This window comes from Suillus discolor (genome assembly GCF_016758755.1).
Source record: "Suillus discolor strain FC423 chromosome Unknown F5147scaffold_6, whole genome shotgun sequence".
In the NCBI taxonomy this organism is placed as follows: domain Eukaryota; kingdom Fungi; phylum Basidiomycota; class Agaricomycetes; order Boletales; family Suillaceae; genus Suillus; species Suillus discolor.
In genome coordinates, this window is record NW_024541253.1 from 273,268 (window position 1) to 299,450 (window position 26,183).

A 26,183-nucleotide genomic window follows, 5' to 3' on the forward strand; every position below is an offset into this window, starting at 1 on the left:
CAGCCGTGGTTGATCACCATAACTATTTGTAATTTCATCCTCCTCCTCATCTTCATCATCCATCCCAAGTGCTCCAAGCAAGCTCAACCCAATGCCTGTCTCCCCGTCTTCCTCTTCCTCCGCGCCCTCCAGATGGCGGTGCAGAGCAGAAAACTGCGTGCTCTCACCGTATTCATGATCATGGTCATCATTAAGATATAGCGAAGAATCGTCTGCGTCCGAGTTCGATTCTGGTGCTGACGACGCAGTGGACGGTGAGGATGGCGGAGACTGCGGTATTTCTGGTGGTGGTGGAGGGAGAGGCGAGCGTGGTGGACTGCCCTTTGCGGGGAGCGTGAAAGATGGTGAGCGTGATGGGAGAGGTGAGTAAGCGCGTGAAGTTGTTCCCGATCCAGGTGATGGAAGCAAAGGCGACAGTGGCGGTAGTATCGGGCTCGCTGTGAGTCGCGGCGACTTGCTGAGGCGCAGCGGAGCCACAGTCAGCCCTTTCGTTGCATTGGTCACGAAATTGGTGGAAGACGACGACGAATTTGAAGTGGGAGCTGAGGTCAAGGAGCCGTACGTCGTGCTTGAATTCAGAAAGATTCCTGTCATGGACTCAGAAGCTGATGTAGAAATGGAACCTGACGTGGACTGAGACATCGAAGGTGAATGATTCGACAGAGATTGAAGGAGCTTCTCCACAGATCCTGCAGAGGAAATGTGTGTTGAGCCCAAAGAAGGGATCGATTGCGCACTCGAGGTAGCTGGAGTGGAGTTTGATGAAGACGTTGGTATTGAATCCATTGATGAAGACGAGGTAGGCACTGATTTTGTGCTCGACGAAGCCTGCACTGAACCAGATGAAGATGACGGCACCACTCGGCTCGACAAAAACGAATCCTCGCTATTACGCCACCCATCGCCATCGGAGAACGTAGTCGAGGCAGCACTTGACGTTGATACAACTGAGTACACAGATGACCCAGACACAGACGCTGTCAACTCGTGTGCACGCCCCCTCGTTCGCTCATATTCCCTCAAGCGCTCAGGGGAGGACGAATATGGATATATATCAGGTGAGAGTGGCTTCCGTCTGACTGGGGAGCCTCCGGGACGTGAGTCTGAAACACTGTCGGCTCTTGCCACTGAACTTCCGGGACGATTCGCATTAGAACTGCCTGCCCTTGTGACGCTGGAGTTCTCGGGCCAGGACGGTGATGCCCGTTCAAGTGACATGGGACGTGTATCGGCAACACCAAGGGATCCTCGTTTTGCCATGATAGGTCGCTTGAGTTTCCCGTGAAATTTCACGTCTGCGCCAGAGAAACGTCCCACAACACCTTCGCAGAAGCCCTGGTGGTGAATCGATGTTAGTGGTGTGTTGACCCAAAGGACAGAGTCAAATGAATGAATATGACAAGGCAAAGATTCAAAAGGAAGTATTAAGAACGTGGAAGATGCGTAGAAAATATGGTAAAGGTACAAGGGGAGACATCACAGGAACATCACAGAGAAGATCACGCACCAAGTAATACCCAGATTCAGGAAGCTGCATCAACACGGTGATTTCATCGTCCTAGGGGCGATAGATATTAGCATTTTGAAAAAAAAAAGGATTCCACAGAGACAACGATCCTAAGACTAAGAGAGGTGCTCCCTCACGGCCCCATTCTCGAACAATGGTAATATGAGATTATGTCTCGGTCAAAATTATCTTGACTCCTGGCTGAAACTGAACCCAACTGCGTCCTCAACCAAACGGCCAGAATACTACAAGAGAACGAACCGCTGAACTCAAACACTCACTTTGAGAAACATAAGATCACCAATTTCCCTTGCGACACAATCTACGGTTGCTGTACACCGCCCAACACCTCCCTTGGCAGCGAAGCGTGTCCAGCGGGCAAGTTCCTGGGCAGCCATATGCTGCCAGTTGGTGCTTCTTGTGATGGGTACGATGAATATGAGAGAATTTTTCAGGTGGAGCGACACAAACGTATTGGTTGATGTGTGGAGCCAGTGTCACGTTCTCGGGTATGCAATTGAGTTTGTTTAGTGGTTATATAAGGATACCACGGATATCGGTCAAACGAAATTGCAGTCGTAGATGATCGTAAACTGTTAAAACAAAGAGAAAGGAGTGAGTATATGTTTTTGTCACGGGTCGGCCTGTCAAGAATCAAGATCAGAAGACAGGGCAGGCACAGATCTGTGGAACATCACAATCATAGACCTCTTCCCCTGAAACGAATGCGGGAGCACACGTGGTAGAACGCACGCTCGTGGAACTCACCTGTGAATTGACTGTGCTCAACGTCGCCGGAGCTCTCCTCGCTGCAGTGCACAACCGTGACGCTGAAAAAGAGTTTGATTCTACTTAAATGAGATTATATAAGCACTATGTTGTCCATAAAAGTACTAATAGTATTAGTAATCAAAATACGTACGAAACCGAAACTTCTGTGCGTGCCTGCCAGTGCACTGCGCCGGCCAGTGCTCGATAACGTTCTCGTTGTCTCGTGCAGTCGTCATCTTTGAAGCAACAGCGTGGTGCGTAGTTGCGGCTGTAGCTAGCTGTCGTTACTATTATTCAAAGGTTCAACGTGAGTTCCAAGTATCGACGCATCTGTTGCAGTTTTTGTTTAGTAACCGAACATGATGAATAGCCGACAATGCGGTACCGCATAACGCAAGTTTTAACTTGCAGTTCCATATGAAGGGGTATATGCAACAGCAGTGTCAACTTCCATCAGTGATAGATTTAGTTCACATCGCAGTACACACTTGATTGGCTGCAGCCTGCCCCCCTTTGATTTTCCTACTAAACAATCTCATTAGTACTCCCTGCTTTTACCTCCTTTGATGTTTGCAAGGTTCGAATTTCGCGTGCATTTATTATAACTCGACATCTTCCCTATGGTTTGTCTAGGGAGGACTACAAACGAGCATTGCTTTTTTCTATAAAAGTTCGATCAACAACTTGGTCCTTCCCATTGTTCCCAATATACATTCCTCAATCGATCATTTTCAGTGATAGTTGCTAGTATGCTTCTTGTCGGCGTTCACAAGACTGCCGAGCGGACTAGATACTCCCAAATGTTGTACCCAAAACTACAGTGCATCCTAGGATCATACACAAAGGGCATGAGTCAGGTAAAATCGGAAAAGATTAGTCTTCAATGTTGTCTACTTCAACGTGTACCCAGACCTTGGAAGCATTGTAATCAGTAGGCATTCAAGTTGTCAAGCCTCATCTCAGACGCTTGTCTCCCAAGATACCTATATTGGTCGAACAGATTTAGTCCACTCCTCCTTTTGCTAGTGAACATCGAACAGGCGTAACGTGGTGTGTCGTCTATGTCAAAATTATTCGGTCCGCTCAGCTGGGTGCTACCGATCAGCCTAGAAACTGGGAGCTGTCGGAAGGCTGGTGGGGTGCAAATCAATTCAAAATGGAATGTTACTTTTTTGAATCAAGAGTTATTGAAAATGAGAAAAGTGCGAAACAAGTAGAGGGATCCGCTCAACTTGCAAGTAAAATCGAAGACATGCTGCGTTTAATTTACCCAAAAAAGTGAGATAAGTGAGACAACAGTGAACTCGACATTCGCTGATGATAAAATTGTCATGATCCCACCCACATCGTCCACCCATAGTTTGAACCAAAGACTGGCACAGCAGACTCCAAGTAAAGTTCCTGCCGCAATCTGTGGCCATGTGTGATGGCCCAGCCGGACCCTTGACATAACTATCATGCATGTCCATGGTAAGACAACCACTGGGGCGAACATAGCGAAACGAGGGAAGGCAGAGTGGATAGGTAGCTCAAGGCAAGCAAAGGTAATATATACAGCGAAGAAGGTGCATGTAGATGCGTGTGCGCTAGGCATCCTGTGTTGACGATGTAATCAGAGTCTGTATGCAGTAATGTAAGTGGATCGAGTTTCCGCACCCATATGACACTTGACGCCTAGAGAACTGTGATGGGCGCTCTTGTCGTATTGCCTTCTTGATGACCTTAGCAATTTTTGAACATAACAATGCGCCGGTCACAAAAAAAGCGACTCCTGCAGAGCGGGTATAGAGAAGAGCAGCTGCAGTCAACACAGTCACGACTTTGGACGTCTGTAGAACGGATTCAGCACTTGTTCTCTGTTCTAAAAGCAGGTGCATACTTCGTCTAGAAACTTGAGCCATAGTGGTAACGCTGCTCCCATGGCGATGTCGGCTTGACGCGAAAAGGGAGTAAACAGCGAACTCTCCGTTTAGAACATGTTCAGCTCTCTTATTGATATAAGAGTCACTGCGTGCGTGACGGTCATTCGTAGTATTTAATCATCAACTTGACTCACGAACAGCGAAAACAGACGTCACCATGATGACGGGAGCTTCAAGTGAAGTAAGTGAATTATTAGCGAAAATCTGAAAGCGGCGCTCTACCTTTCTATATGACATCACCGTTCGAATAACTTCACTCGTGGTGTAATATCATTGGGACAGGATGTACATGATTTTGACAGAAGGCCACGTAGTATCTCTGTACTAATTCTGATCAGCGATGAGATCAATATGGGGCCCACAAGAAATGGGACAGAGCGCATTGTGCATTTGCGGATTGCTGGTGGGCTCCGATTGGTGTGTTGCTATAGGTTTAGTAGTGGTCCATTTTATGGGGCGTCTCTGATGTGACTAGAGTTGTTGCAATAGAAGAAGTCACTCAGGCTGATGTCATCCTGCAGTTCGGTTTTGTGGACCGGTCCGCGGGGCCCCAGGTCCGACGGAAAGGCTCGGTCTATTAGTCTACGTAGTGCGCGCCAAGTCCGAGATTACGGGAAGTTTGACAAACATTTTGCAGTAGCGCAAACCACGGTCTGCTAGTATCAGCTCACGGGATTCGACATAGTGGTAGCTTGCGCCGACCCTCCAGTCGAGATCCGTGCCTCTGTTTTCTTTCTTTCGCGCTCGCCAGCTGCTGCTCCCTCTCTTCAACCCGGATAAATGGGATGTGCCATTTCGCTCACAGCGGCTCACTCCTTTTCAATCTCATGCGTAGACTCCTCGCGTTGTACCAGTTGAACCATTTGTCTGATGCGCTCAGCGTTGGCGTACGTTCAATCAAGCCTTGGCACGCGGTATGAACTGATTAGTGCCTGCCCGCGCATCACATGCAGCTCACCTCAGTGACCTCACATTACACACATAGTAGCTCAGGATACTATACCTGTCTTGTTTCCAGATGTCGCTTCTCCCTTCATCCAGTCGCTAAACTACAAAAACATGGATAGACGTGGTTGCTTTGATTTTCTCTGACGGACTGCGCCATTTTTGCATAAAGTGAAGTCCAGGTCACCAGCGATACCATTGGCAATGAATGTGTTGGCACACTCGTAACACGTTGTCCACAGTGTCGTCACGATTATGATTGTTCCATTTGTGTGGTAGTATTCATCAGTACTGCCGACGTGGCCGTGTTCGTGGCTTTCCCCAACGTTTTTAGCTTTCCCTTGCTGATTCGTCATATAGATGATCCGCCAAGCGATGAAAAAGAAGTGTACTTGTGCATCAGCGTCTCGCTACTGACCTAAGTCGGTGATGAGGAGCATCCCGCACTGGAAGCAGGCGTCTGAAAGACATCGACGTTTCAGAGACACGAGTGAAGGATTTACTGGAATGAGATCATCCTCGAAGGTTGTTCGAACGTGGTTTCGAGACCAATAAACCGGAAATGTGATGCAATTTTCGAATTTTCATTTTGAGGCACGTGGGTGGCCTCGATCAATTTCAGACGTTCAGTTGTGACAATTGGTTTGCCAAGCTGCCATTCAATAATCCTGAACCTTCCTGACTCATTATATGAACCGGTAGATCCGTCCACATCATAGTATGGGGTGTGGTGTGGAGCAGCCAATAATTTTCGGCCACTGCACAATTTGAAGTTGATGACGCGGCTAATTGCAAGTGACAGTGTAAGCTGAACACTTACTACTTAAAGTGATGTGATGCTAAACTCATGCTAGAACGAGAGAATGCTCCTTGATCGATACCAAATGAAGAAGTATATAAAGTCGGACGTCCGCCGTCAACATACTACACAACTTTCACAGTCGATCATTCTGATACCTCACAATGGCAGAACCTGATTTCGACACGGTTCATGACATCATCGCTCAAGCTGCCAACCGCTATCCATTACACGAGATTTCTTTCATAACCTCCTCCGCACATGACTCCTCCATTCAGACAAAGACTTTCAGCGCATTCAACCAATATGTTCGTAACCTTGCACGCGCAATGCTCGAGTGGGGAAAGCCTACTGGCTCAATTATTGTTGTATACCTTACCGAACACGAAGAAAATATGGCTACCATCTGGGCTTGTCTCATGGCTGGCTATATCCCCTGCTTACAGCCCGTACTCAGTGCACAACAGGCGCACAAGGAGGCACATGTTGCTCACATCAAGAACCTGTTTGAATCTGCAATTTGGCTCACCAACGAGCTTGGTGCTGAACAGATCAGTTCCATTGACGGTCTGGAGGTTCACTTGTTCTCTGACCTGAAAGCTTCAGCAGAGACGTTCGCGGTCCCAGCTGACTGGGTTGCCTCCGAACCTAAGCCCGATGATCACGCAATGCTCTTCCTGACTTCAGGTTCGACCGGGTTCTCAAAGGTGGTCGTGCACACGCACCGTACCATTATTGCTGCTTGCCGTGCCAAGGAGCTACGCTTTGGCCCGCCTTCTGAGTCTCGAGTCTTGAACTGTAAGACAACCATCGTTAGAGCTTCTAGAATTAACTATGGCCGTCAGGGGTAGGATTTGATCACGTCGCAGGGTCTTTGGAAATGCACGTTACACCTCTCCTATATGGTGCTTCGCAGGTCCATGTGCATGCATCTGTTATTTTGTCCGATTCCGTTCGCATGCTTCGTCTGATCGATGAAAATGTATGTCTCAATTCAGTCGTGGCTTCTACTTATCGATTCATCGTGCTTCTTTTTCAGTCCATTGGTCTAGCTTTCGCACCAAACTTTCTGCTAGCCAAGCTCACTCGCGATCTTGAAAAGCGTACTGACCTTTTCGGATCTTTCGACCTATCCTCCATCAAGCGGATCATCAGCGGAGGTGAAGCAGTGGTTTCGAAGACCGCAAAAACCTTCGCTGCTACCATGAAAAAGCTTAGCAAGAACCCCTCCGCAGTGTCCTTCATAGTCTCTGCTGGATTTGGAATGACAGAAACTTGGTATGAATCTTTATACAACATCGATACATCTGAGTTGACCAGTCTTGCAGCGGTGGCTGCATTTTTGATCCAGTCGATATCTTTACAACCAAACCTACTCGCGAGTTCCTTGACCTTGGACGTCCCGTTATTGGTTGCGAAATGCGCATCGTTGACCCTGTCGATGGCATTACTCCGCGCCCAGATGGCGAGAGCGGTGAGCTTCAGGTTCGCGGACCGATGCTTTTTGTATGCTACTACAAAAACCCCGAGGCTACGTCCTCCAGCTTTATCGAGGGTGGCTGGTACCGCACTGGTGATGTAGGCATCATAGAAGGTGGCTCTATGCGCCTTATCGGTCGCATCAAGGACACCGTCATCATCCATGGTGTCACATATGGTATCCCCGAGCTTGAAACTCATCTCCAGACTTTGGAAGGCGTCACGCACTCCTTCCTCGCTGCTGCTCCATACCGTATTCCTGGCCAGGAAACCGAAGGGTTCGTCATTTTCTACTCGCCATCTTTCGACCTCGATGGAGCAGACGCGCCCATGAAACTCTTTGCCACGCACCGTGCTTTACGCGACATCTCTGTCAAGATGATCACCCAGCCACCTCAAGTGATTGTTCCCATTCCTGTGAAGCAGATGGAGAAGACAACCCTGGGGAAACTCTCCCGGTCTCGCCTCCTCATCCTCCTTCAGAAAGGTGGGATGGCGAAGCATATCGCCCGCGCTGACGAGCTTCTTAGCGAAGCACGAGGCGCTTCCTTCGTAGCCCCCTTCACAAAAACGGAAAAGGCTCTTGCCAAGATGTATGCAGGTATCCTCAACCTCGCAGACAACGAAGTGTCAGCGAACGATAACTTCTTTGAATTCGGTGGTACATCTATCGGTGTTCTCAGGTAAACACATAATTTACCACCGTAAAGATGATCTTCATTGACAAATAATCTGCAGGCTCAAGCGTGAGGGGGAGGCGTACTTTGGCCTGCCTGAAATCCCCGCCATACAAATACTGAAGCACCCCGATGTCTCGAGCCTGGCCAACTATATCGACTCCTTGCTCTCCAAAGACAGTCAAGCTGAGGAATACGACCCCGCTGTTCCCCTCCAAGTGACCGGAGACAAGACACCCCTCTTCTTCGTGCACCCTGGAGTCGGAGAGGTTCTTGTTTTCCTCAATCTTGCCAAGTACTTTCAGAATGAGCGTCCATTCTATGGACTCCGTGCTCGTGGCTTTGAGCCTGGTCAGCCCTTCTTCACGTCCATGGATGAGATGGTTTCCTGTTATACCACAAGTATCAGGAGGATTCAGCCGGCGGGACCATATGCCATTGCTGGCTACTGTTACGGTGGTCTGATGGCATTTGAAGTGGTCAAGCGCCTGGAGGCCATGGGCGAAGAAGTCAAGTTTTTCGGTCTCGTCAACGTTCCTCCTTATATCGCCCAGCAAATGCACGACATCGACCTCATGTGTACGCTCCACGTTGCGTTCTTCCTCGGTCTTATATCGAAGCATGATTCTGAAAGTATGGTGCCCACTTTCAAACCGCTCACGCAGAAGGAGAGGCTTGAGATCGTGTGGAATATGTCGCCTCCTGAACGTCTCGCCGAGCTCCAGCTGACACCTGAAACTCTTGAACACTGGATCAAGGTCTCCGCGTCTCTCTTGCGCTGTGGAAAGGGATACACCCCATCGGGCACAGCTCGTAAGTCATTCATTCGTCGACTTCAGCAGAGTTTGTTCATGTCTCTCCCCAGCTGTCATCGATATTTTCTACGCCGTCCCGCCTCGCGGCCCGGATGACAAGGTCAACTGGCTCAAGGAGCTCAAGCCATGGAGTGCTTTCAGTCGCAGCGACCCAATATTTACTGATGTACCTGGAGAACACAACACGCTCATGGACATTGATCATGCCTCGCAGTTCCAGAAGCTCTTCCGCGGTCGTCTTGAGGATCGTGGAGTGTAATGTTTGTTGCGCCTTTTGGCGACATGTACTTCTTTTCTGATAAATATATGTAGGAGTACTGTTTGTATACGTGCCACCTCTGCGGCCTTTTCCAAATGGTTATAGGGTTTCAAAATTTGCTGATCAATATCGTACACACCATAACTATTTCGAGACATGCGTACATGGGTAGTCTGCGACTCCTTAGTTGTAATGTTTCACTACTATCCCCTCAATGACCTCTTCTTCGACATTGTGCTCTATTCCCTTCTTAAGATCAGACCTACCATACGTCGTTGTCCTTCCCTTCCTCCACGCTGCGCACAGCGGGGCGTCCTCGTCAGGGCACCGGCGCTGGATGCCGAACTGGTGGAGTACCGGGCTCTCAACACACGGCATTAGGCGAACATCATCATCTGGCATTGAGAAGAAGAATACGCCCAGACGGTCGTAGTTGTGCTGATCCTCAGGAGGCTGTACGACGCGATGAATTGTGGGCTTATAGTAACCACCACTGAAGAAATCCATCATGTCGCCTGTGTTGATGACCTGAGGACGGAATAGTGAGTTTGCGATTGTTATAGTGGTTCACTCATTTGCGCACCAAAGCGTTCTCCATGTGGCGGACCCATTTCCATCTGCCGTCTGGAGCCTGAATTTGCAGGCCTCCGACAGGTTGGCTCCACAGAATAGTGACGCTGCCAACGTCTGCATGGTTGAGGGACATATAACGACAAGTAGTGAAATAAAATATACCTGTGTGTCCTTTCAACCAGACATTTTTAGATTTCTCCTCTTCTTCCTTGGTGCGCCTATAACTTGAGGAATATTGATCAGGTTGACAAGCAGGTGGTACGATTAAGGGTCACTTGCTATTTCATAAATCTGACTGCATGATCGCCCGTCAACATAGGATTGAATATCGTAGAATGAGACTAACCACATGTTTCTCCTGTGCCGTTGAAGTTGTGTTTTTCTACTAGAGTCTCCTCGGGCAACTCGAGGCTCAAAGCGAGCAAGCTGCAAGAGACCGCTCGTAAGATGAGGTATCAACAAGGGGCTCGCGAAGAACTAACCGAAGGATTGGATGAACAACGTTGAAGTGATTATGTCGGGCGAAGGCATCGATTTCCGGGAGGAACGGACGCAAGGCCTGAGGGTGCGGACGCCTTGTGACGTCCTTGTTAACTGTCGAAAGTGTAAAGGACGCCTACCACACAGAAGACTGTAGCACCTACTTCCATAGTGCTCGATCTGATCGAGAACTTGATTCTCCGCGTCGACTTTCTGATCATTGGGCGATTAGGACAAGCTTACATGTACGTTTCTTGCTAGAATGTGACATACCCAGAATTGACGAGCCTTAAAACCTGCATAGTACCCGACTTTCTCGATGTTTGCGGCGTATGTCTTCATTTCATCCGGAGGAACAACAGTGAAAGGGACATTAGCTATGTCAAAGATCCTATCGCGCTACAACAGCACTTCAGAAACCTTAGTATGGGCTACGGGCACAAGCGCACCTGAGCCTGGCTATAACCATGGTTTATAGCATAAACAAAGCCGTAGGTGCGCAGCGCATCTCGAAGTTGTGGATAGAGCTCTGCCCGTCCTTCCGGCGTGTGGGCCTTGGAAAGATCAACGATGGCCAGGTCTGCAAACTCTACTACACATTGAGTCGTTAGCCAGGCATACTATGTGGATTGAATACTTCCTCACAGTCCTCATTTGTGGCCGGAGGCGGGATATAGCGCCCACACTCGGGCAATGTTAGGCTGGGCATTTCCACTCGCTAGACGGTTATGGGAGAAAGGAGGACCTGGGACTTAGGGAAGAAGGAAGCTAGCACGGGACCCATTACCACTTCTCAAATACAGGATAGAGTTGAGATAAGGCATCAGAAATAGATATATGGTACTGTGACCGACCAGATGATTTTAGTGACCCTTCGGAGGTCCGGAGTTGATGGTATCAAGTACTTCAAACATGGCGCTCGAGAACTTGGAAGCGGGCAATGTTGTGTCTTGTCACTTGCATATTCAGAATACAGAGTGAAGGAATTTCGAAGTTACGAGGACATGTAGGTACTAGGAAGAGTCTGCGACTTGCCTGTATAGACCGCATCTCGGAAAATACCGAAGCCTAACTTTGAACGTCACGCTGAACCTTATCCTTTGTGACGTCACCAGTCACCAGTTGCTCGGTGTCTTTACTAATGACTTGCGATTGAACACCCTTTATCATTCGAACTGCTCTAAACTGGAACGTGAACCTCTTCCATGTCAATCGCGCTTGCTGCCACTTCTGTACATTCAGGTGCAATCCGTTATGCAGCACTGGAACTCGCTCTATCAGATGGTATCCGTGACCTGGGCCTTTGGAAAAAGCCAACACCTACTCTTTTGGTTGTGTAATACCTCAGATGGGCGAGTAGTTTCGTCACAAAATCTTCGTTTGTTTCAATAGGCTGTCTCAGGAAGGGCCTTTGTCTGAGATGTAAAAGGCCGGAAATCTCGAATCATTAATCTGAAGGTCGCGGACGCAGTGCACACTGCAGCGTCCATGACTATTCTGCAATAATAGACTCGGATCGGGACTTTATCTGCACGTAGGTTTTCTTCTCAGGTAGTGATTTGCTGATAATCGACTTACATGCGTTTCAAGGTTTTTCAAGACCATCTAATGATTATTCAGATGCATGTAAGATATGATGGTCTGGACACGACAGAATAATCATCCAGTAGTCCACCATCCTACCCCACCCCACCCTGATCATGAGCCGACGACTTCAGTCACAACACCTCGAGGTCGGGGATCTTCATAAGTTCCAAACCGGCACAGATTCACAAATTTGAATATTCATTTTGTTTCAAGTGCTTGTTCGTCACTCCTAAATCTCGACGGCACGGGTCTCATAACGGTTTTCGGCACTGGTGCTTCTCATTAATCTAGGCGACATTGATCCAGTAATAGCATTTGGCACTGCCCCTCGTTCGTCGCTTCCGAATCTAGGGGGTCACTAGTCCCGTAACAGGGTTCGGTGCTGGTTCTCGGTCATCACTCCCGGGCGTAATGGCGTTTGTATTTGGTCTGGTGTTCGGCGAATCGACATTGGAGCCACAACAGCTAAGCAGCGGAGCAAGACACTTGATGGAGTTCAACCACATGGTTGATATGGAGATGGAAAACGGATTTCAATACTTATACACCACAACAAACAACGGAAACTGTTAAGACGCGGTATCCTGGGAATTAGTGCACGAGGGGGATGAGTGGGAACATGTAAGATGGACTGACCGCTGCCCAACAGTCCACCACTCGATCCCGCTCATGAACGGAAACATTCGATCTGAGGGTCTCGGGTTTCAGGAATCATAGCACCTCTACACAGAATACTCGCATGTTTACATTTACATCTTTCCTAGCCCTGGTTCATCGCATAGCAATGCCTGATCGGAGCTCTACAATATATTTCGAATGTTATATGGATCGATTGCGTCGAACCGCGAGTCACATTTGATGGAATAAATCATGGCCATGCGCAGCCCAAGACGCACCAGCGACGATGGCATTGGAATACTTGTGACGTGAGTGGATGTATCATTGCAGACCATCGATGGAGTATGGTTGGGTTTCGTTCACCTCTGTGCCTAATATACAGGGTAATTTTCCCCCTCATTCTATGCTTTCATATCCTGCTTGCCAATATCGTCCAATGAGTCTGTTGATCTAGTGGCGTTATCAGAGCTGGCCGGTGCTTGATGCTTCCCCAAACACTCCAACTTCATGGCTGGTAAGTCGTCTGCACCTGCAACTGTCGCTTGCGCAGCACCCGCCTCAGCGTTTCCTAGCTTGTCCTCGTCGCCGCGGATGATCGTACGTTTGAGTGTGTAGCTACGGAGGAAGAGAACTAGAAAGAGACCGAATGCAGATAGTGGGGTGCTGACTATCCAAATCGTGCTGATAGATCGCGCGTAAGCATGCATGACCTCGTGGCGCACTATTGGGTTCTGGTGGGAGTGATCGTTAAGCCAAATCCGAGATCATGGTAGCGTGCTTACAGAAATGGAAGAGATCCGCTTTATGTTACCGTTTGAAGCCGTGGAAGAAGTGTCGATTGTGAGGCCTCGGATGCCCTGCAGTTTCTGCTGGAGGACACTGGAAATAACAGCTTCCCCCATCGCCATGCCTACCGTACTCCCAAGAGTTCTCAAGACCAATAAGTACCTACGAAAAACAAATCGTAAAGTCACACCCACCGGAGGAACATAAAAGTGCCTGTACTGGTAGCCATATCCTTTATAGGCATGGCTGCCTGTATGGCAATAAGCGGGCTCTATTGCGGAGGCGATGATGACCGTACATCGTTATGATGTGGTAAACTCACCTGGAACAAGCAACCGACACCGAGGGAAGTAATAAGGGGGTAGATTTCCTGTGCTGCACTGAATGAAAAAGCTATAAAGACCGCATGAATCCGACACAGACTAAATACGTACACATTGGTCGTATTATCCAGCATGGTCATGAGGCCCCAACCAAGCGTCATGGAAATCCATCCGAACCACATGACAGGGCGGTAGGATCCCATGCGAGTCACAACCATTCCAGAAACTGCTGACATGAGACTACAGCTTAACGAGTAAGGAAGCATTCTGCGCATATCAGCAACATAGGATAATAATGATACATGGGTTCAATACTCACTTGACGCCAGAACTCGTTGCCGATGCGCCAAGAACTTGCGCCGAGCTCAGCAAAATGCAGACTCGAAGGCTATAGGACAGGCCTACCTTGGTAGTACATTGGAAGGTAGCTAGAAAACACATGATGATGACAAGTATAAGCTCTGTCTGCAACGTACTCACTAAGAACCTGGAATAGTCACATAAATGAAGTACTCTCGAGACAGATTCGTGTACATGACACACCTGCGAAGAATATCATAGCATGTATGAAGACAGAAACTAATGCAAAGCCCGTCGTACGTGTCTGGAAAACCATGAGAAACGATATTGATACGGGGAGCTTTCTCAAGGACTCGCCTGGAAAAGACGAGGAGGAATGATGGGCGACCGCTTCGTATAAATCTCATTGATCCCACCGATGATGAGCAGTGTACCTCCCACAGCAAGGAGTGCAATGGTTTGTGGGTTTTTCCCTAAAGAAAATAATAATGGGTTTCGGTTCTGTAGAGCAAGAAGATCAAATTACACGTCGTTTCGGTCGGGTTGATACCAATGAGGAGACAAATAACCCCTGTAACGATCACAAACAGTCCAACGAAATCGAATTCTCGGACATGGTCGCGGAACGGCCTTCCTTGGTGCGGATTCAGATTTAAGAAAAAGAATAAAAGTGCGCCAGCTAAGCCGCCAGTTGGTCTGTCCATAAGACGTGTCAGTAATAAGCTTCTGATCTCGCAGCAAACATTAGAAACATATCAAGCGCACAAATTGATCCAGAAGCACCTGATACGCGTCAATCGTGAACCTTCGGTCAACAAATAGCACACGCAAGCTTACCACCTCCAAGATACATGATCAGTGAAAAGCTGTAGCGCAAAAAATCAATTCTTAGATCCTCTCAGAAGATGGGAGACCTCACACCACCGATTAATGGTCCAATCACACTGAGAAATAAGTTTCAGGCTTTGGAGGCTTAATGGTGGTGTTTTATTTAACCTTACCTTGCTGTGCCCCAAGTGGCACCAATGAGACCAGTATACTTGCCTCGCCTGGAAATGAATATGATCAACAATGACTTGGTGTTGGTAACAGATATTCACTCTTGCAATGGAACGATGTCGGATATGGTGATCTGTACGAGTTGGAAGATGCCGCCGCCGCCAACTCCCTGTACGACACGAGAGACAATCAACCATGTCATATTCTGAGCTGCACCACACAGCGCTGAACCCATCTAGTCTATGAGGTCAAAGCCTGATCGGACGCGCGTGCTAGTAAGAACGTACCAAAAATACGAGGATGCATCCATATAGTATGGGTTTACGGCCTGCAGATCCCAGTCATAGGTTTATTCCCGAGCAACACTCCATAACACTCAAAGAGCACTCGCCTAAAATGTCGGACAGTTTCCCATATAGCGGGCTCAAAGAGGAGCACGCCAGCATGTAAGCACTACGTGGAAAATAGTACCACGTAATAACACCATATGTAACACACACGTACCTCCCCACCCAACTATAGTTCTTACCTCCCCCCAGATCAGCTACAATTGTGGGCAGGGCGGTGGCAACGACAGTCTTATGGTATGTCAATCCGATAGTCATCAATAAAATAACACAAATACGTACTTGATCTATGGCTACCAAGAAAATTGTACCCATACAGCCAATAAACAAAATCCCCAGACGATTTTTGGGGATGACGTGCTCCTCCGAGTCGGCCTTTTTCCACGATGCACCTGGCCTTTCTTTGGCCTCCTCGACTGCTGGAGATGGTGGCTCTGCCATCTTTGTCGTGTTGTGAAAGTCTCGTTCACGAGGGCAGCGAGTGAATTTGAAGAACACACAATGTTAACAGAAAATGGACAAAGGTGAGTTGGTAGCTTCGACGATATCCCATATGTCCATGTGTAATAAAGGTCTAGATAAGTTGTCAAATTCTGCCGAGGTGTGGCGTTCACATTAATGGTAGGTCCTATATATATATCGCCGAGGCTTCTACCTTCCGAGATAGACCGACACACAGATGCATTTGGGATTCGGAGTATCGTTGAAGTTCTATTGGAATTATGCCATAGCTAGGACAGTTCGTAGAGCACCACGTCTTCCTGACGATAGACAAAGATAGAAATTATCTCTTTCTCTCTCTATTGAAATTGGTGTTGCCGCCGAGGCGAATCGAAATTCGAATCGAATCGATGTGGGAAATTGCAGTAATTCGACACAGCTCGACGCTAGTTTGACGCTAGTACTTAAGTACTTACGAGTTGTAACGAATTATGCCTCGTTTGACTCGCGAGTTGGTAATGAGTTCGGGGGTGATACGGACCGGTAGTTCAGCCAATGAGAAGCCAGCAATACTCGTGCCACCAACGACGATTATTTGCAAGTAGCTACACAACAAGCAGCCAGAACTAATTACAACCTATCTTCCTTGCATTCACGAACAACTGACATCCATAGCGACACGAAATAGAAGCGGGAATGTGTGCTCTTTTTGCTACATAACCCTATGAAATCAATGAAGGGATTGTATGACGCACCTCCCAGAAATGAACTATATCTGTTGTGCGTTTAGCCGTTTCGAGTTGTAGACCTGCATCTTCAACTCGCACTCAGCATCTTTCCTGTCCTGTTCGAGTTCCTTGCGGATGCGTTCCTCTGTGGTTTCTGGTGTTGGTGAGCGCATCATTGTTTCAGAGACGATGATGGGAGTCGGAGGAATAGTGCTGGTGCTGCTAGTAGTAGTGGATGCTGAGCGCTGAACAGTTACATTGATCTGGTTCATGCGCCCGTATCGAGCACACAAAGATCGAGAGGCAATCGCTGTTGAGTTGGTGAGCTCCTGCTGTGATACTGAGCGTGCGGTTTCCGATTAGGTTTGAGCCTGGCCAACTCTGATGGATGTACAAAACGAAGTCATCTGGACACCAAAAGTAATGACTCATCCGGAACACGCAAAAAAACGCACTGCTTGTAGTATCCATTTGCGAGCATTTTGGACGTCCTGAGTCTGCCAGCGTTCCTTCAACCACTCGAGCTTGAAACGAATTTGGTCATTTTCGAAGCGAGCCGAGTTTAACTCGATTTGAACTCACCTCGACAACAACACTAATTGAAATTACGGTCGCTATTTGGCGATATTATAAAAGCGGAAAATTGAATAACAGCGCTACTGGGCCGAGTACGCCGGATGAGAGGTTTGCTCCCGAGGATTCTCACCTGGTACGCTACACTATATGGTAAGTTGTCAGAATGCTTCTCATCAAAATCACGTAGACGGCGACATGAATTATAGCCATGGCACAGCGCGTACCAGAAACGGAGTCCAAGACATGGCAGCGATGCAGGGCAGGAAACTTGGATAGAGTTACAGAGTGGAGGGGGTAAATGGAGCAGATAGATGTCACGGCCACCTGTCTGATGAGGTGCGGACTCCCCCAACTAATCACACGTGTGAATATACATGGCGCTCGAGAACTTGGAAGCGCGCAATGTTATGTCTTGTCACTTGCATATTCAGAGTGAAGGAATTTTGAAGTTACGAGGACATGTAGGAAGAGTCTGCGACTTGTCTGTATAGCATCTCGGAAAATACCGAGGAACCTTAAGCCTAATTTTGAACATCACGCTGAACCTTATCCTTTGTGACGTCACCAGTCACTAGTTCTTTACTAATGACTTGTCAGACGAACGATTGAACACCTTTTATCATTCGAACTGCTCTGAAATGGCACGTGAACCTCTTCCACGTCAATCGCGCTTGATGCCACTTCTGTACAGGTGCAATCCGTTATGCAGCACCGGAACTCGCTCTATCAGATGGTATCCGTGACCTGGGGCCTTTGGAAAAAACCAACACCTACTGTTTTGGTTGTGTAATGCCTCAGATGGGTGAGTAGTTTTGTTACAAAATCTTCGTTTGTTTCAATAGGCTCTCTCAGGAAGGGCCTTTCTCTGAGATGGAAATCTCGAATCATCAATCTGAAGGTGGTGGACGCAGTGCAGCGTCCATGACTATTCTGCAATAATAGACTCGGATCAGGACTTTATCTGCACGTAGGTTTTCTTCTCAAGTAGTGATTTGCTGATAATCGACTTACATGCGTTTCAAGGTTTTTCAAGACCATTGTACGTTCCGAGCGGATCGTGAGCTTGCGAACGTTGACGCATGTGAAAAGGGCCTTTGTAAGCGTCCATGTGGAGATTCGCATTCTTGTGCTTCGATACGAGAATGGGTCTGGTCTGTGCGCGCACTCTCAAATAGTCCTCAGCTTCGAAGATTCGCGCTTTGAGTTCTCTCTCTTCTTCTTCGTCCTCCCCATTTGTGCGACGTCTTACATTTTAGCTCACCCGCCCACCTCCCTAATATCTGCATATTCCAGCGCTTTTTGGTTTGGTATTGCTTTCTCCTTCAGACCCAACGTCTGCTCCCGATACTAAATCAGTCAGCGCTCCGAAGGGCTGTTTTTTCCTCCTCCCGATCCGTGCACTTTTGTCTCTCAACGCACGCGCCTTCGGGCACTCCGAGCCTCAGACACAGAGCTCCAAGTCTTTTATAGACACCGAGCAAAAACCTGTCTCGGCCAATCAACACCAGCCCTTCCCACACAAAAACCAAATCCTCCAACTCACGATTCGAGCACGCGAAGATTTGTTTCTCCTCTCTCAGAATTCTCATGCACTATTTCGCAGATATTTACCCTCAACGAACATATCTACTCTACCTCGTTCAAAGATTGACATTGTCTACTAACTCGCGACAATTCAATCCCTCTTTCGCTCCACCTTAACGCTAGTATACAAAGGCTAATGATTATTCAGATGCATGTAAGATATGATGGCCTGGACACGACATAATAACCATCCAATGGTCCACCACCCTACCCCACCCCACCCTGATCATGAGCCGACTTCAGTCACAACACCTCGAGGTCGGGGATACTTGCGACGTGAGCGGAGGAGTCATTGCTACTCGAGTCAGACCATCGATGGAGTATGATTGGGTTTCGCCCACCTCTGCGCCTGAGATACAGAGGAATTTTTCCCCTCATTCTATGCTTTCATATCCTGCTTGCCAATATCGTCCAATGAGTCTGTTGATCTAGTGGCGTTATCAGAGCTGGCCGGTACTTGATGCTCCCCCAAACACTCCAACTTCATGGCTGGTAAGTCGTCTGCATCTGCAACTGTCGCTTGCGCAGCACCCGCCTCAGCGTTTCCTAGCTTGTTCTCGTCGCCGCGGATGATCGTACGTTTGAGTGTGTAGCTACGGAGGAAGAGAACTAGAAAGAGACCGAATGCAGATAGTGGGGTGCTGACTATCCAAATCGTGCTGATAGATCGCGAGTAGGCATGCATGACCTCGTGGCGCACTATTGGGTTCTGGTGGGAGTGATCGTCAAGTCAGAACTGAGACCATGGTAGCGTGCTTACAGAAATGGAAGAGATCCGCTTTATGTTACCGTTTAAAGCCGTGGAAGAAGTGTCGATTGTGAGGCCTCGGATGCCGTGCAGTTTCTGCTGGAGGACACTGGAAACAACAGCTTCCCCCATCGCCACGCCTACCGCACTCCCAAGAGTTCTCAAGACCAATAAGTACCTACGAAAAACAAATCATAAAGTCACCCACCGGAGGAACATAAAAGTGCCTGTACTGGTAGCCATATCCTTTATAGGCATGGCTGCCTGTATGGCAATAAGCGGGCTCTATTGCAGAGGCGATGATGACCGTACATCGTTATGATGTGATAAACTCACCTGCAACAAGCAACCGATACCCAGGGAAGTAATAAGGGGGTAGATTTCCTGTGCTGCACTGAATGAAAAAGCTATAACGACCGCGTGACTCCGACACGACTGAATACGTACACAGTGGTCGTACTATCCAGCATAGTCATGAGGCCCCAACCAAGCGTCATGGAAATCCATCCGAACCATATGACAGGGCGGTAGGATCCCATGCGAGTCACAACCATTCCAGAAACCAATGCCGCGAGACTAGGGCTTAACGAGTAAGGAAGCATTCTGCGCATATCAACAACATAGGATAACAATGATACATGGGTTCAATACTCACTTGACGCCAGAACTCGTTGCCGATGCGCCAAGCACTTGTGTCGAGCTCAGCAAAATGCAGACTCGAAAACTATAGGACAGGCCTACCTTGGTAGTACATTGGAAGGTAGCTAGAAAACCCATGATGATGACAAGTATAAGCTCTGTCTGCAACGTACTCACTAAGAACCTGGAGTAGTAACATAAATGATTGTTAGTACTCTCGAGACAGATTCGCGTACACGACACACCTGCGAAGAATATCATGGCATGTATGAAGACAGAAACTAATGCAAAGCCCGTCGTACGTGTCTGGAAAACCATGAGAAACGATATTGATACGGGGAGCTTTCTCAAGGACTCGCCTGGAAAAGACGAGGAGGAATGATGGGCGACCGCTTCGTATAAATCTCATTGATCCCACCGATGATGAGCAGTGTACCTCCCACAGCAAGGAGTGCAATGGTTTGTGGGTTTTTCCCTAAAGAAAATAATAATGGGTTTCGGTTCTGTAGAGCAAGAAGATCAAATTACACGTCGTTTCGGTCGGGTTGATACCAATGAGGAGACAAATAACCCCTGTAACGATCACAAACAGTCCAACGAAATCGAATTCTCGGACATGGTCGCGGAACGGCCTTCCTTGGTGCGGATTCAGATTTAAGAAAAAGAATAAAAGTGCGCCAGCTAAGCCGCCAGTTGGTCTGTCCATAAGACGTGTCAGTAATAAGCTTCTGATCTCGCAGCAAACATTAGAAACATATCAAGCGCACAAATTGATCCAGAAGCACCTGATACGCGTCAATCGTGAACCTTCGGTCAACAAATAGCACACGCAAGCTTACCACCTCCAAGATACATGATCAGTGAAAAGCTGTAGCGCAAAAAATCAATTCTTAGATCCTCTCAGAAGATGGGAGACCTCACACCACCGATTAATGGTCCGATGACACTGAGAAATAAGTTTCAGGCTTTGGAGGCTCAATGGTGGTGTTTTATTTAACGTTACCTTGCTGTGCCCCAAGTAGCACCAACGAGACCAGTATACTTGCCTTGCCTGGAAAATGAATATGATCAACAATGACTTGGTGTTGGTAACAGATATTCACTCTTGCAATGGAACGATGTCGGATATGGTGGTCAGTACGAGTTGGAAGATGCCGCCGCCGCCAACTCCCTGTACGACACGAGAGGCAATCAACCATGTCATATTCTGAGCTGCACCACACAGCGCTGAACCTATCTAGTCTATGAGGTCAAAGCCTGATCGGACGCGCGTGCTAGTAAGAACATACCAAAAATACGAGGATGCATCCATATAGTATGGGTTTACGGCCTGCAGATTCCAGTCATAGGTTTATTCCCGAGCAACACTCCACAACACTCAAAGAGCACTCGCCTAAAATGTCGGATAGTTTGCCATATAGCGGACTCACAGAGGAGCACGCCAGAATGTAAGCACTACGTGGAAAATAGTACCACGTAATAACACCATATGTAACATATACGTACCTCCCCACCCAACTATAACTCTTACCTCCCCCCAGATCAGCTACAATTGTGGGCAGGGCGGTAGTAACGACAGTCTTATGGTATGTCAATCCGATATTCATCAATAAAATAACACAAATACGTACTTGATCTATGGCTACCAAGAAAATGGCACACACCCAGCCAATAAACACAATCCCCAGACGATTTTTGGGGATGACGTGCTCCTCGCCTGCTGGAGATGGTGGCTCTGCCATCTTTGTCGTGTTGTGAAAGTCTCGTTCACGAGGGCAGTGAGTGAGTTTGAACAACGTACAATGTTAACAGAAAATGGACAAAGGTGGGTTGGCAACTTCGTATCACATCCATGTGTAATAAAGATATAGATGAGTTGTCAAATTCTGCCGAGGTGTGACGTTCACAAGATCTGAGGCTTCGACCTTCCGAGAAGACCAACACACAGATGATATGGGATTCGGAGTATCGTTGAGGCCCTATTGGAATTACGCCATAGGACAGTTTGTAGAGCACCGCGTCTTCCTGATGATAGAAATTATCTCTCTCTATTGAAATTACGGTCGCTATCGATGATCCAAGGCACAAGAGTCACGACCTTGAACGAGGTATCACTTGCAGTGAAAACTAAGTATCAGTGGACCACATTAACAAACTCGAGCTATTCGATGCGGTCAGCTAATTACACGCTGCACTTGACGCGTCGACGATTTGTGCCAGCGCGCCGTGGCATCTGGACCAAATGTGCATCTTGCGATATTATGCTAATGCGGAAATTTGAATAGGGCCGAGTACGCCGGATCATGTGAGGTTTACTCCCAAGGACCTCCAGACGTTCTCACCTGGTACGCTACACTATATGGTAAGTTGTCAGAATGCTTCTCATCAAAATCACGTAGACGGCGACATGAATTATAGCCATGGCACAGCGCGTACCAGAAACGGAGTCCAAGACATGGCAGCGATGCAGGGCAGGAAACTTGGCTAGAGTTTAGGCTAGAAGTGCAGAGTGAATGGAGCAGATAGATGTGTATCGGGGTCACGACGACCTATCTGATGAAAATCAAGAAGGTGCGGACTCCCCCAAGTAATCACACGTGTGAATATACATAGATGAATTATCAAAAACGTATTGGAAACGTACCGCCTCGTATCTTCTCCGGCCCAGAAACTGCAATCATCTACCACACAGACACTAATCATACTGCCACGTGGTCGCCACCAGAGCGTCCACGTCCGCGTCCGCATTGTCCTCCTCGTCATCATCATCGCCATTGTCGTCATTATCCAGCTCGAGCGTCGAAGTCGGCGGGCTCTCGGGAGTCTGAACGACCTGCTTTAATGCGGGAACAAGTTTTGGGTCGGGTTTCATTAGCAGTGGAGGCTTGAAAGGCTGTAGCATAACTTGCCTTTGCATGTGAAGCCACATAGGCAATTGCACGGTAGCATAGTAGCACAATTGAGATGAAGGGGACCTGGAATTGGGGAGGTTGTGTTGCGCGCGCATCCCCAGCGGTACGACCTCATTGAGTCGTTTGGGGCACCACGGCAGAGTGTACATGTCTCGGCGGGGGTATCTTGCCTAAAACAGCTGTGGATATAGAGGCAGTTGTAGTTGCGAGAGCTTTGGAGGAAGGCAGAAACTCAGAGCTTGAGGAAGAAGCCGTAGGACGACTAATAGATGGGCATGACGGTACTGGGTGTCCTCCCCTTCGCACGCTTCGGTGGTGGCACAATGTCGTCTGGCACGTGCATCGAGAGGCTTGTCCAGAGCAAAATCACCAGCCTCAAGATACTCATCAAGTGTGATGAAATTCAAAAATACAGAACACAAGTCTAATCCTGATACACATGGTCAACCGTAGTTACTCAATCTCAAACAAAGGTGCCTTTTGGAAATATGGCGTGCAACATCTGCATATCATGTTCGGCCAGGATCAACTGTCCGTCTTCCGCTCCATCAGGTCTCCAGAGACGTTCTCCTTGATATACGTTCATTGGGTATCGTGTTTCGCCTATCGTTCCGGACCAGTCGAAATCCACCAACATGAATCCAGGGCTGCAGTCCTTTTTTACTATAATATTTGTGTCCCGGATGTCTCCGTGAACATAACCTCCTCGATGAAGAGACTGGAGTTCTGTAGCGAGCGCATCGTGATGAGGGTAAGGAACGGTAATTTCCTGGAGACGACAGTAATCATCCGTGATCATCTCCATCACAATCATGTACCATCCGCCTGGTAGCTGTTCGAAGCCCAGAAGTGCTGGAGCGAAGCCATCCGAAGCACATCGTTGATGTACTTCCTTAGAGTAGCGACGGACAAACTTGATGCAGAGTGTCTTGTCATCGGTCGTCTTGACGGCAGAAAAGAGTAATCTGGAATGATCCATTTGATTGTAGTACGTGAAATCACACGTCAACGATGTCTCGATGCAAGTGAAAGAATACGGGTATGGAAACATGGGATCTTGAAATTTAGAGTCCAGAAATTCGAGGTCTTGATCAAGAGAAGGGGACGTCATACCCTGGTAACATGCCAAGAGGGACCGAAGAGCTTTCCTGAGCGCACCAATGTGCCGAGCGACCATCGCACGCATTTTGCTATCGGTGGGGTGATGAAAGAGAGGTAAAGCAGTCGAAATTACCTGCATGTTCGGACGATTGCTCCAAACAGCGGCTGAGAAATCGATGTGCGGACCTGTTGAAGTTGTGATCAGTGCATCACGAGTTGTGAAATACTGCAAACCTACCAAATAGAGTGATTATTATACATGGAAACCTAAATGTAGGCTTGGCCTTCGCAAAAGACTCGGTGAAACGTATATAATATAAAATAGCCTGCATGTGGGGTTCGGCTGGCGTGGACCCTAACTCGCTCTTGACTTCGGCAATTGCATAACGGAAACCTTTGTGTTGTATGTCGCCGTCAGGGCCGTATGCGGTGCCATCAATTGTGGTGCCCATCATGCCGATATTGTGCTCTTGCAGGATTTCACGAAATCTGGAAGCTCGTGCTGTCTCGTCCGTGAAGAAGCCGGACATAACCGCCGACAATGTCATAGCCAACTTGTTGTCGTCTGGCGTTGGCTCAAGATTTTCGCAGTCATCTATGAATGTTCCGAAGATTGGATGAAGTAGCGTGCAGGGTATAGTATGTGCATTCTCAGGGGGTCAATTCCAGTAAACGAACTGGTCTGACTTTTGCTGTATGGCTTTGAATTCAGAAGGTTTGGCCTGGGAGGGAGGAGCCCCCTGGGGAGAATTGTACTGTCCACGAAGTGGCTGTGTCCTAACCAGGATTGCAGAAGGCGACGGTCGCAAATGGCTGCGGTCGCCGTCTGGGAGGCAGCCGTCAGCTCAGTCGCCATGTCAAAGCGATATCGACCGATAACTCACAAGGAAGTAGCGGTTCGACAACGATATGCAGGTGCTTATACTGAGGACTGTCAAAAACCTCGAACATTCCATCCACAGTCGATAATAGTTTCTGCTGATCTAGTTCGAGCTCATTGACAGTACGCTCGAAGGAGTCGTCGACAGGCAGGTCGACCTTCCAAATTATCAGATCGTCAGCATCTGATTGTAGGTATCAGATCACTCACTTTCCATAGCCGGAGAGTGCATACATCCAGGTCGCGAAATGCAGTTCTACTTTTCTTGATCAACTCTTTCAAGTTACCAACAGTGTCCGTCAATGCAATCTTGACCGGGAATATGTTCCCGGGGTGGTCGCCTAATACTAGGCAGTTGAGGTTGATCAACGAGTAGCCGGCTGAGTGAGGAACACCTTGATCACACCACAATCAGTATGGATGAAAGAGAGGCGATATCGACAGACAACTCACGAGCAGGTAACGGCTGGACAACAATATGCAGGTGCTTACGCTGAGGAGGGGTGTCGAAAACCTCAAACATTTGGTCCACAGGCGATAATGCTTTCTTGTAATCTAGTTTGAGTTCGTCGATATTACTCTCGAGAGTGTCATCGACAGGCAAGTCGACCTTCCAAAGTGTTAGATCGTCCGCACCTGATTGTAGGTATTAGATCACTCACTTTCCATAGCTGGAGAGCGTCTGCATCCAGGTCGCGAAATGCATGTGTCTTTTCCTTGATCAAATCTTTCAGGTTATCAACGAGCTTCGTCGATACAATCTTGACCGGGAATATGTTCCTGGGGTGGTCGCCTAATACTAAGCAGTTGAGGTTGAAGTTGGACTTCATGTTGGGAACAAGAGCAGGTGGTGGGTATTGGCATGATGGAGTCCAATATTTTATTTTATTTTTTGTTCCCCCGTGTAACAGAGTCAACGTGACCCTACTATATTATTGTGAATCGAGCCTCTTCTTTCTTTATCAAGCAGGTTTTGGTGTTTCGCAGCGTCATCATCCCGTCACATGAACTAGTGGCCAACACTATTCCACCAGGAGAAAAATCTAGCGAGGAGATCCAATCGGAGTGGGCTTTAATGATTTGGGTGAGTGACTCACCAGTTTTTCCGTGCCAGACAATGACCTCTCCGTCAAAATCACCGCTTGCCATCTCGTGATACTGCCACCTCGCTGTGATACCTTTTCATTTTCTTCAACACAACACCTGTCTTCGAGTCCCACAGACGAAGCGTCTTATCGCACGATCCCGTAACCATCCGTCGTCTATCGAGAAACACTGCGATTGCCCTTACAAGTTCTTCGTGACCTTGAAACTTTCGCAGGGGTGTAGTGATTGGAATGAGCTCGCACATTTTACTGGAGGTTGATGGCATTTGGTGAGGTCAAGG

At 48.0% G+C, this 26,183-nt stretch overlaps 10 protein-coding genes across 10 annotated transcripts; 2 read left to right on the forward strand and 8 right to left on the reverse strand.

Annotated features, from left to right (window-relative positions):
- Positions 1-1,242: 1,242 nt before the first annotated feature.
- F5147DRAFT_547984 (uncharacterized protein) lies at positions 1,243-1,905 on the reverse strand (the record flags this gene model as incomplete). The annotated part of the gene is made up of 3 exons (XM_041430355.1): positions 1,243-1,335; positions 1,508-1,558; positions 1,789-1,905. Coding segments are annotated over 3 exons (261 nt in total), but the record flags the coding sequence as incomplete, so codon positions are not given.
- A 1,507-nt stretch (positions 1,906-3,412) lies between these two features.
- On the reverse strand, positions 3,413-4,695 carry F5147DRAFT_751019 (uncharacterized protein). Its single transcript, XM_041440176.1, has 5 exons — positions 4,423-4,695; positions 4,158-4,370; positions 3,935-4,107; positions 3,511-3,873; positions 3,413-3,445 (listed from the first exon to the last, which is right to left on the reverse strand). The coding sequence occupies exons 2-4, from the start codon at positions 4,197-4,199 to the stop codon at positions 3,540-3,542; spliced, it is 549 nt and encodes a 182-aa protein (XP_041297556.1). The 5' UTR covers positions 4,200-4,370; positions 4,423-4,695; the 3' UTR covers positions 3,413-3,445; positions 3,511-3,539.
- A 1,413-nt stretch (positions 4,696-6,108) lies between these two features.
- On the forward strand, positions 6,109-9,313 carry F5147DRAFT_758104 (atromentin synthetase; the record flags this gene model as incomplete). The annotated part of the gene is made up of 6 exons (XM_041440394.1): positions 6,109-6,742; positions 6,790-6,926; positions 6,984-7,222; positions 7,273-8,106; positions 8,162-8,913; positions 8,966-9,313. The coding sequence occupies 6 exons, from the start codon at positions 6,109-6,111 to the stop codon at positions 9,172-9,174; spliced, it is 2,805 nt and encodes a 934-aa protein (XP_041297557.1). The 3' UTR covers positions 9,175-9,313.
- On the reverse strand, positions 9,269-11,219 carry F5147DRAFT_673008 (uncharacterized protein). The gene is made up of 10 exons (XM_041435697.1): positions 10,873-11,219; positions 10,677-10,819; positions 10,501-10,626; positions 10,392-10,440; positions 10,230-10,341; positions 10,094-10,173; positions 10,027-10,042; positions 9,910-9,971; positions 9,758-9,861; positions 9,269-9,702 (listed from the first exon to the last, which is right to left on the reverse strand). Exons 1-10 carry the CDS (start codon positions 10,934-10,936, stop codon positions 9,358-9,360), a joined length of 1,101 nt encoding a protein of 366 aa, XP_041297558.1. The 5' UTR covers positions 10,937-11,219; the 3' UTR covers positions 9,269-9,357.
- A 1,399-nt stretch (positions 11,220-12,618) lies between these two features.
- On the reverse strand, positions 12,619-15,784 carry F5147DRAFT_345689 (MFS general substrate transporter). The gene is made up of 20 exons (XM_041429309.1): positions 15,470-15,784; positions 15,345-15,418; positions 15,232-15,293; positions 15,128-15,168; positions 14,942-15,075; positions 14,843-14,890; positions 14,761-14,785; positions 14,679-14,707; positions 14,607-14,624; positions 14,368-14,537; positions 14,199-14,314; positions 14,085-14,145; positions 14,022-14,028; positions 13,947-13,969; positions 13,861-13,894; positions 13,653-13,808; positions 13,541-13,598; positions 13,413-13,468; positions 13,215-13,362; positions 12,619-13,163 (listed from the first exon to the last, which is right to left on the reverse strand). The coding sequence occupies exons 1-20, from the start codon at positions 15,626-15,628 to the stop codon at positions 12,834-12,836; spliced, it is 1,749 nt and encodes a 582-aa protein (XP_041297559.1). The 5' UTR covers positions 15,629-15,784; the 3' UTR covers positions 12,619-12,833.
- Positions 15,785-16,397: 613 nt separating this feature from the next.
- F5147DRAFT_758107 (uncharacterized protein) lies at positions 16,398-17,370 on the reverse strand (the record flags this gene model as incomplete). The annotated part of the gene is made up of 6 exons (XM_041440395.1): positions 17,157-17,370; positions 17,063-17,075; positions 16,939-16,970; positions 16,812-16,880; positions 16,648-16,737; positions 16,398-16,601 (listed from the first exon to the last, which is right to left on the reverse strand). Exons 1-6 carry the CDS (start codon positions 17,175-17,177, stop codon positions 16,398-16,400), a joined length of 429 nt encoding a protein of 142 aa, XP_041297560.1. The 5' UTR covers positions 17,178-17,370.
- Positions 17,371-17,491: 121 nt separating this feature from the next.
- F5147DRAFT_345825 (uncharacterized protein) lies at positions 17,492-18,665 on the forward strand. Its single transcript, XM_041429310.1, has 5 exons — positions 17,492-17,573; positions 17,624-17,734; positions 17,956-17,971; positions 18,022-18,167; positions 18,226-18,665. Exons 2-5 carry the CDS (start codon positions 17,722-17,724, stop codon positions 18,594-18,596), a joined length of 546 nt encoding a protein of 181 aa, XP_041297561.1. The 5' UTR covers positions 17,492-17,573; positions 17,624-17,721; the 3' UTR covers positions 18,597-18,665.
- Positions 18,666-18,700: 35 nt separating this feature from the next.
- On the reverse strand, positions 18,701-21,939 carry F5147DRAFT_751023 (MFS general substrate transporter). Its single transcript, XM_041440177.1, has 22 exons — positions 21,775-21,939; positions 21,535-21,728; positions 21,410-21,483; positions 21,297-21,358; positions 21,193-21,233; positions 21,007-21,140; positions 20,907-20,954; positions 20,825-20,849; positions 20,743-20,771; positions 20,671-20,688; positions 20,432-20,601; positions 20,263-20,378; positions 20,149-20,209; positions 20,081-20,087; positions 20,006-20,028; positions 19,920-19,953; positions 19,712-19,867; positions 19,601-19,658; positions 19,473-19,549; positions 19,277-19,424; positions 18,858-19,225; positions 18,701-18,811 (listed from the first exon to the last, which is right to left on the reverse strand). Exons 2-21 carry the CDS (start codon positions 21,643-21,645, stop codon positions 18,896-18,898), a joined length of 1,722 nt encoding a protein of 573 aa, XP_041297562.1. The 5' UTR covers positions 21,646-21,728; positions 21,775-21,939; the 3' UTR covers positions 18,701-18,811; positions 18,858-18,895.
- Positions 21,940-23,278: 1,339 nt separating this feature from the next.
- Positions 23,279-24,575, reverse strand: F5147DRAFT_568096 (uncharacterized protein; the record flags this gene model as incomplete). Its single annotated transcript, XM_041430884.1, has 2 exons — positions 23,279-24,102; positions 24,155-24,575. Coding segments are annotated over 2 exons (1,245 nt in total), but the record flags the coding sequence as incomplete, so codon positions are not given.
- F5147DRAFT_768830 (uncharacterized protein) lies at positions 24,576-25,626 on the reverse strand (the record flags this gene model as incomplete). Its single annotated transcript, XM_041441004.1, has 5 exons — positions 24,576-24,742; positions 24,801-24,954; positions 25,007-25,191; positions 25,250-25,406; positions 25,459-25,626. 5 exons carry the CDS (start codon positions 25,624-25,626, stop codon positions 24,576-24,578), a joined length of 831 nt encoding a protein of 276 aa, XP_041297564.1.
- Between the last annotated feature and the right edge of the window lie 557 nt (positions 25,627-26,183).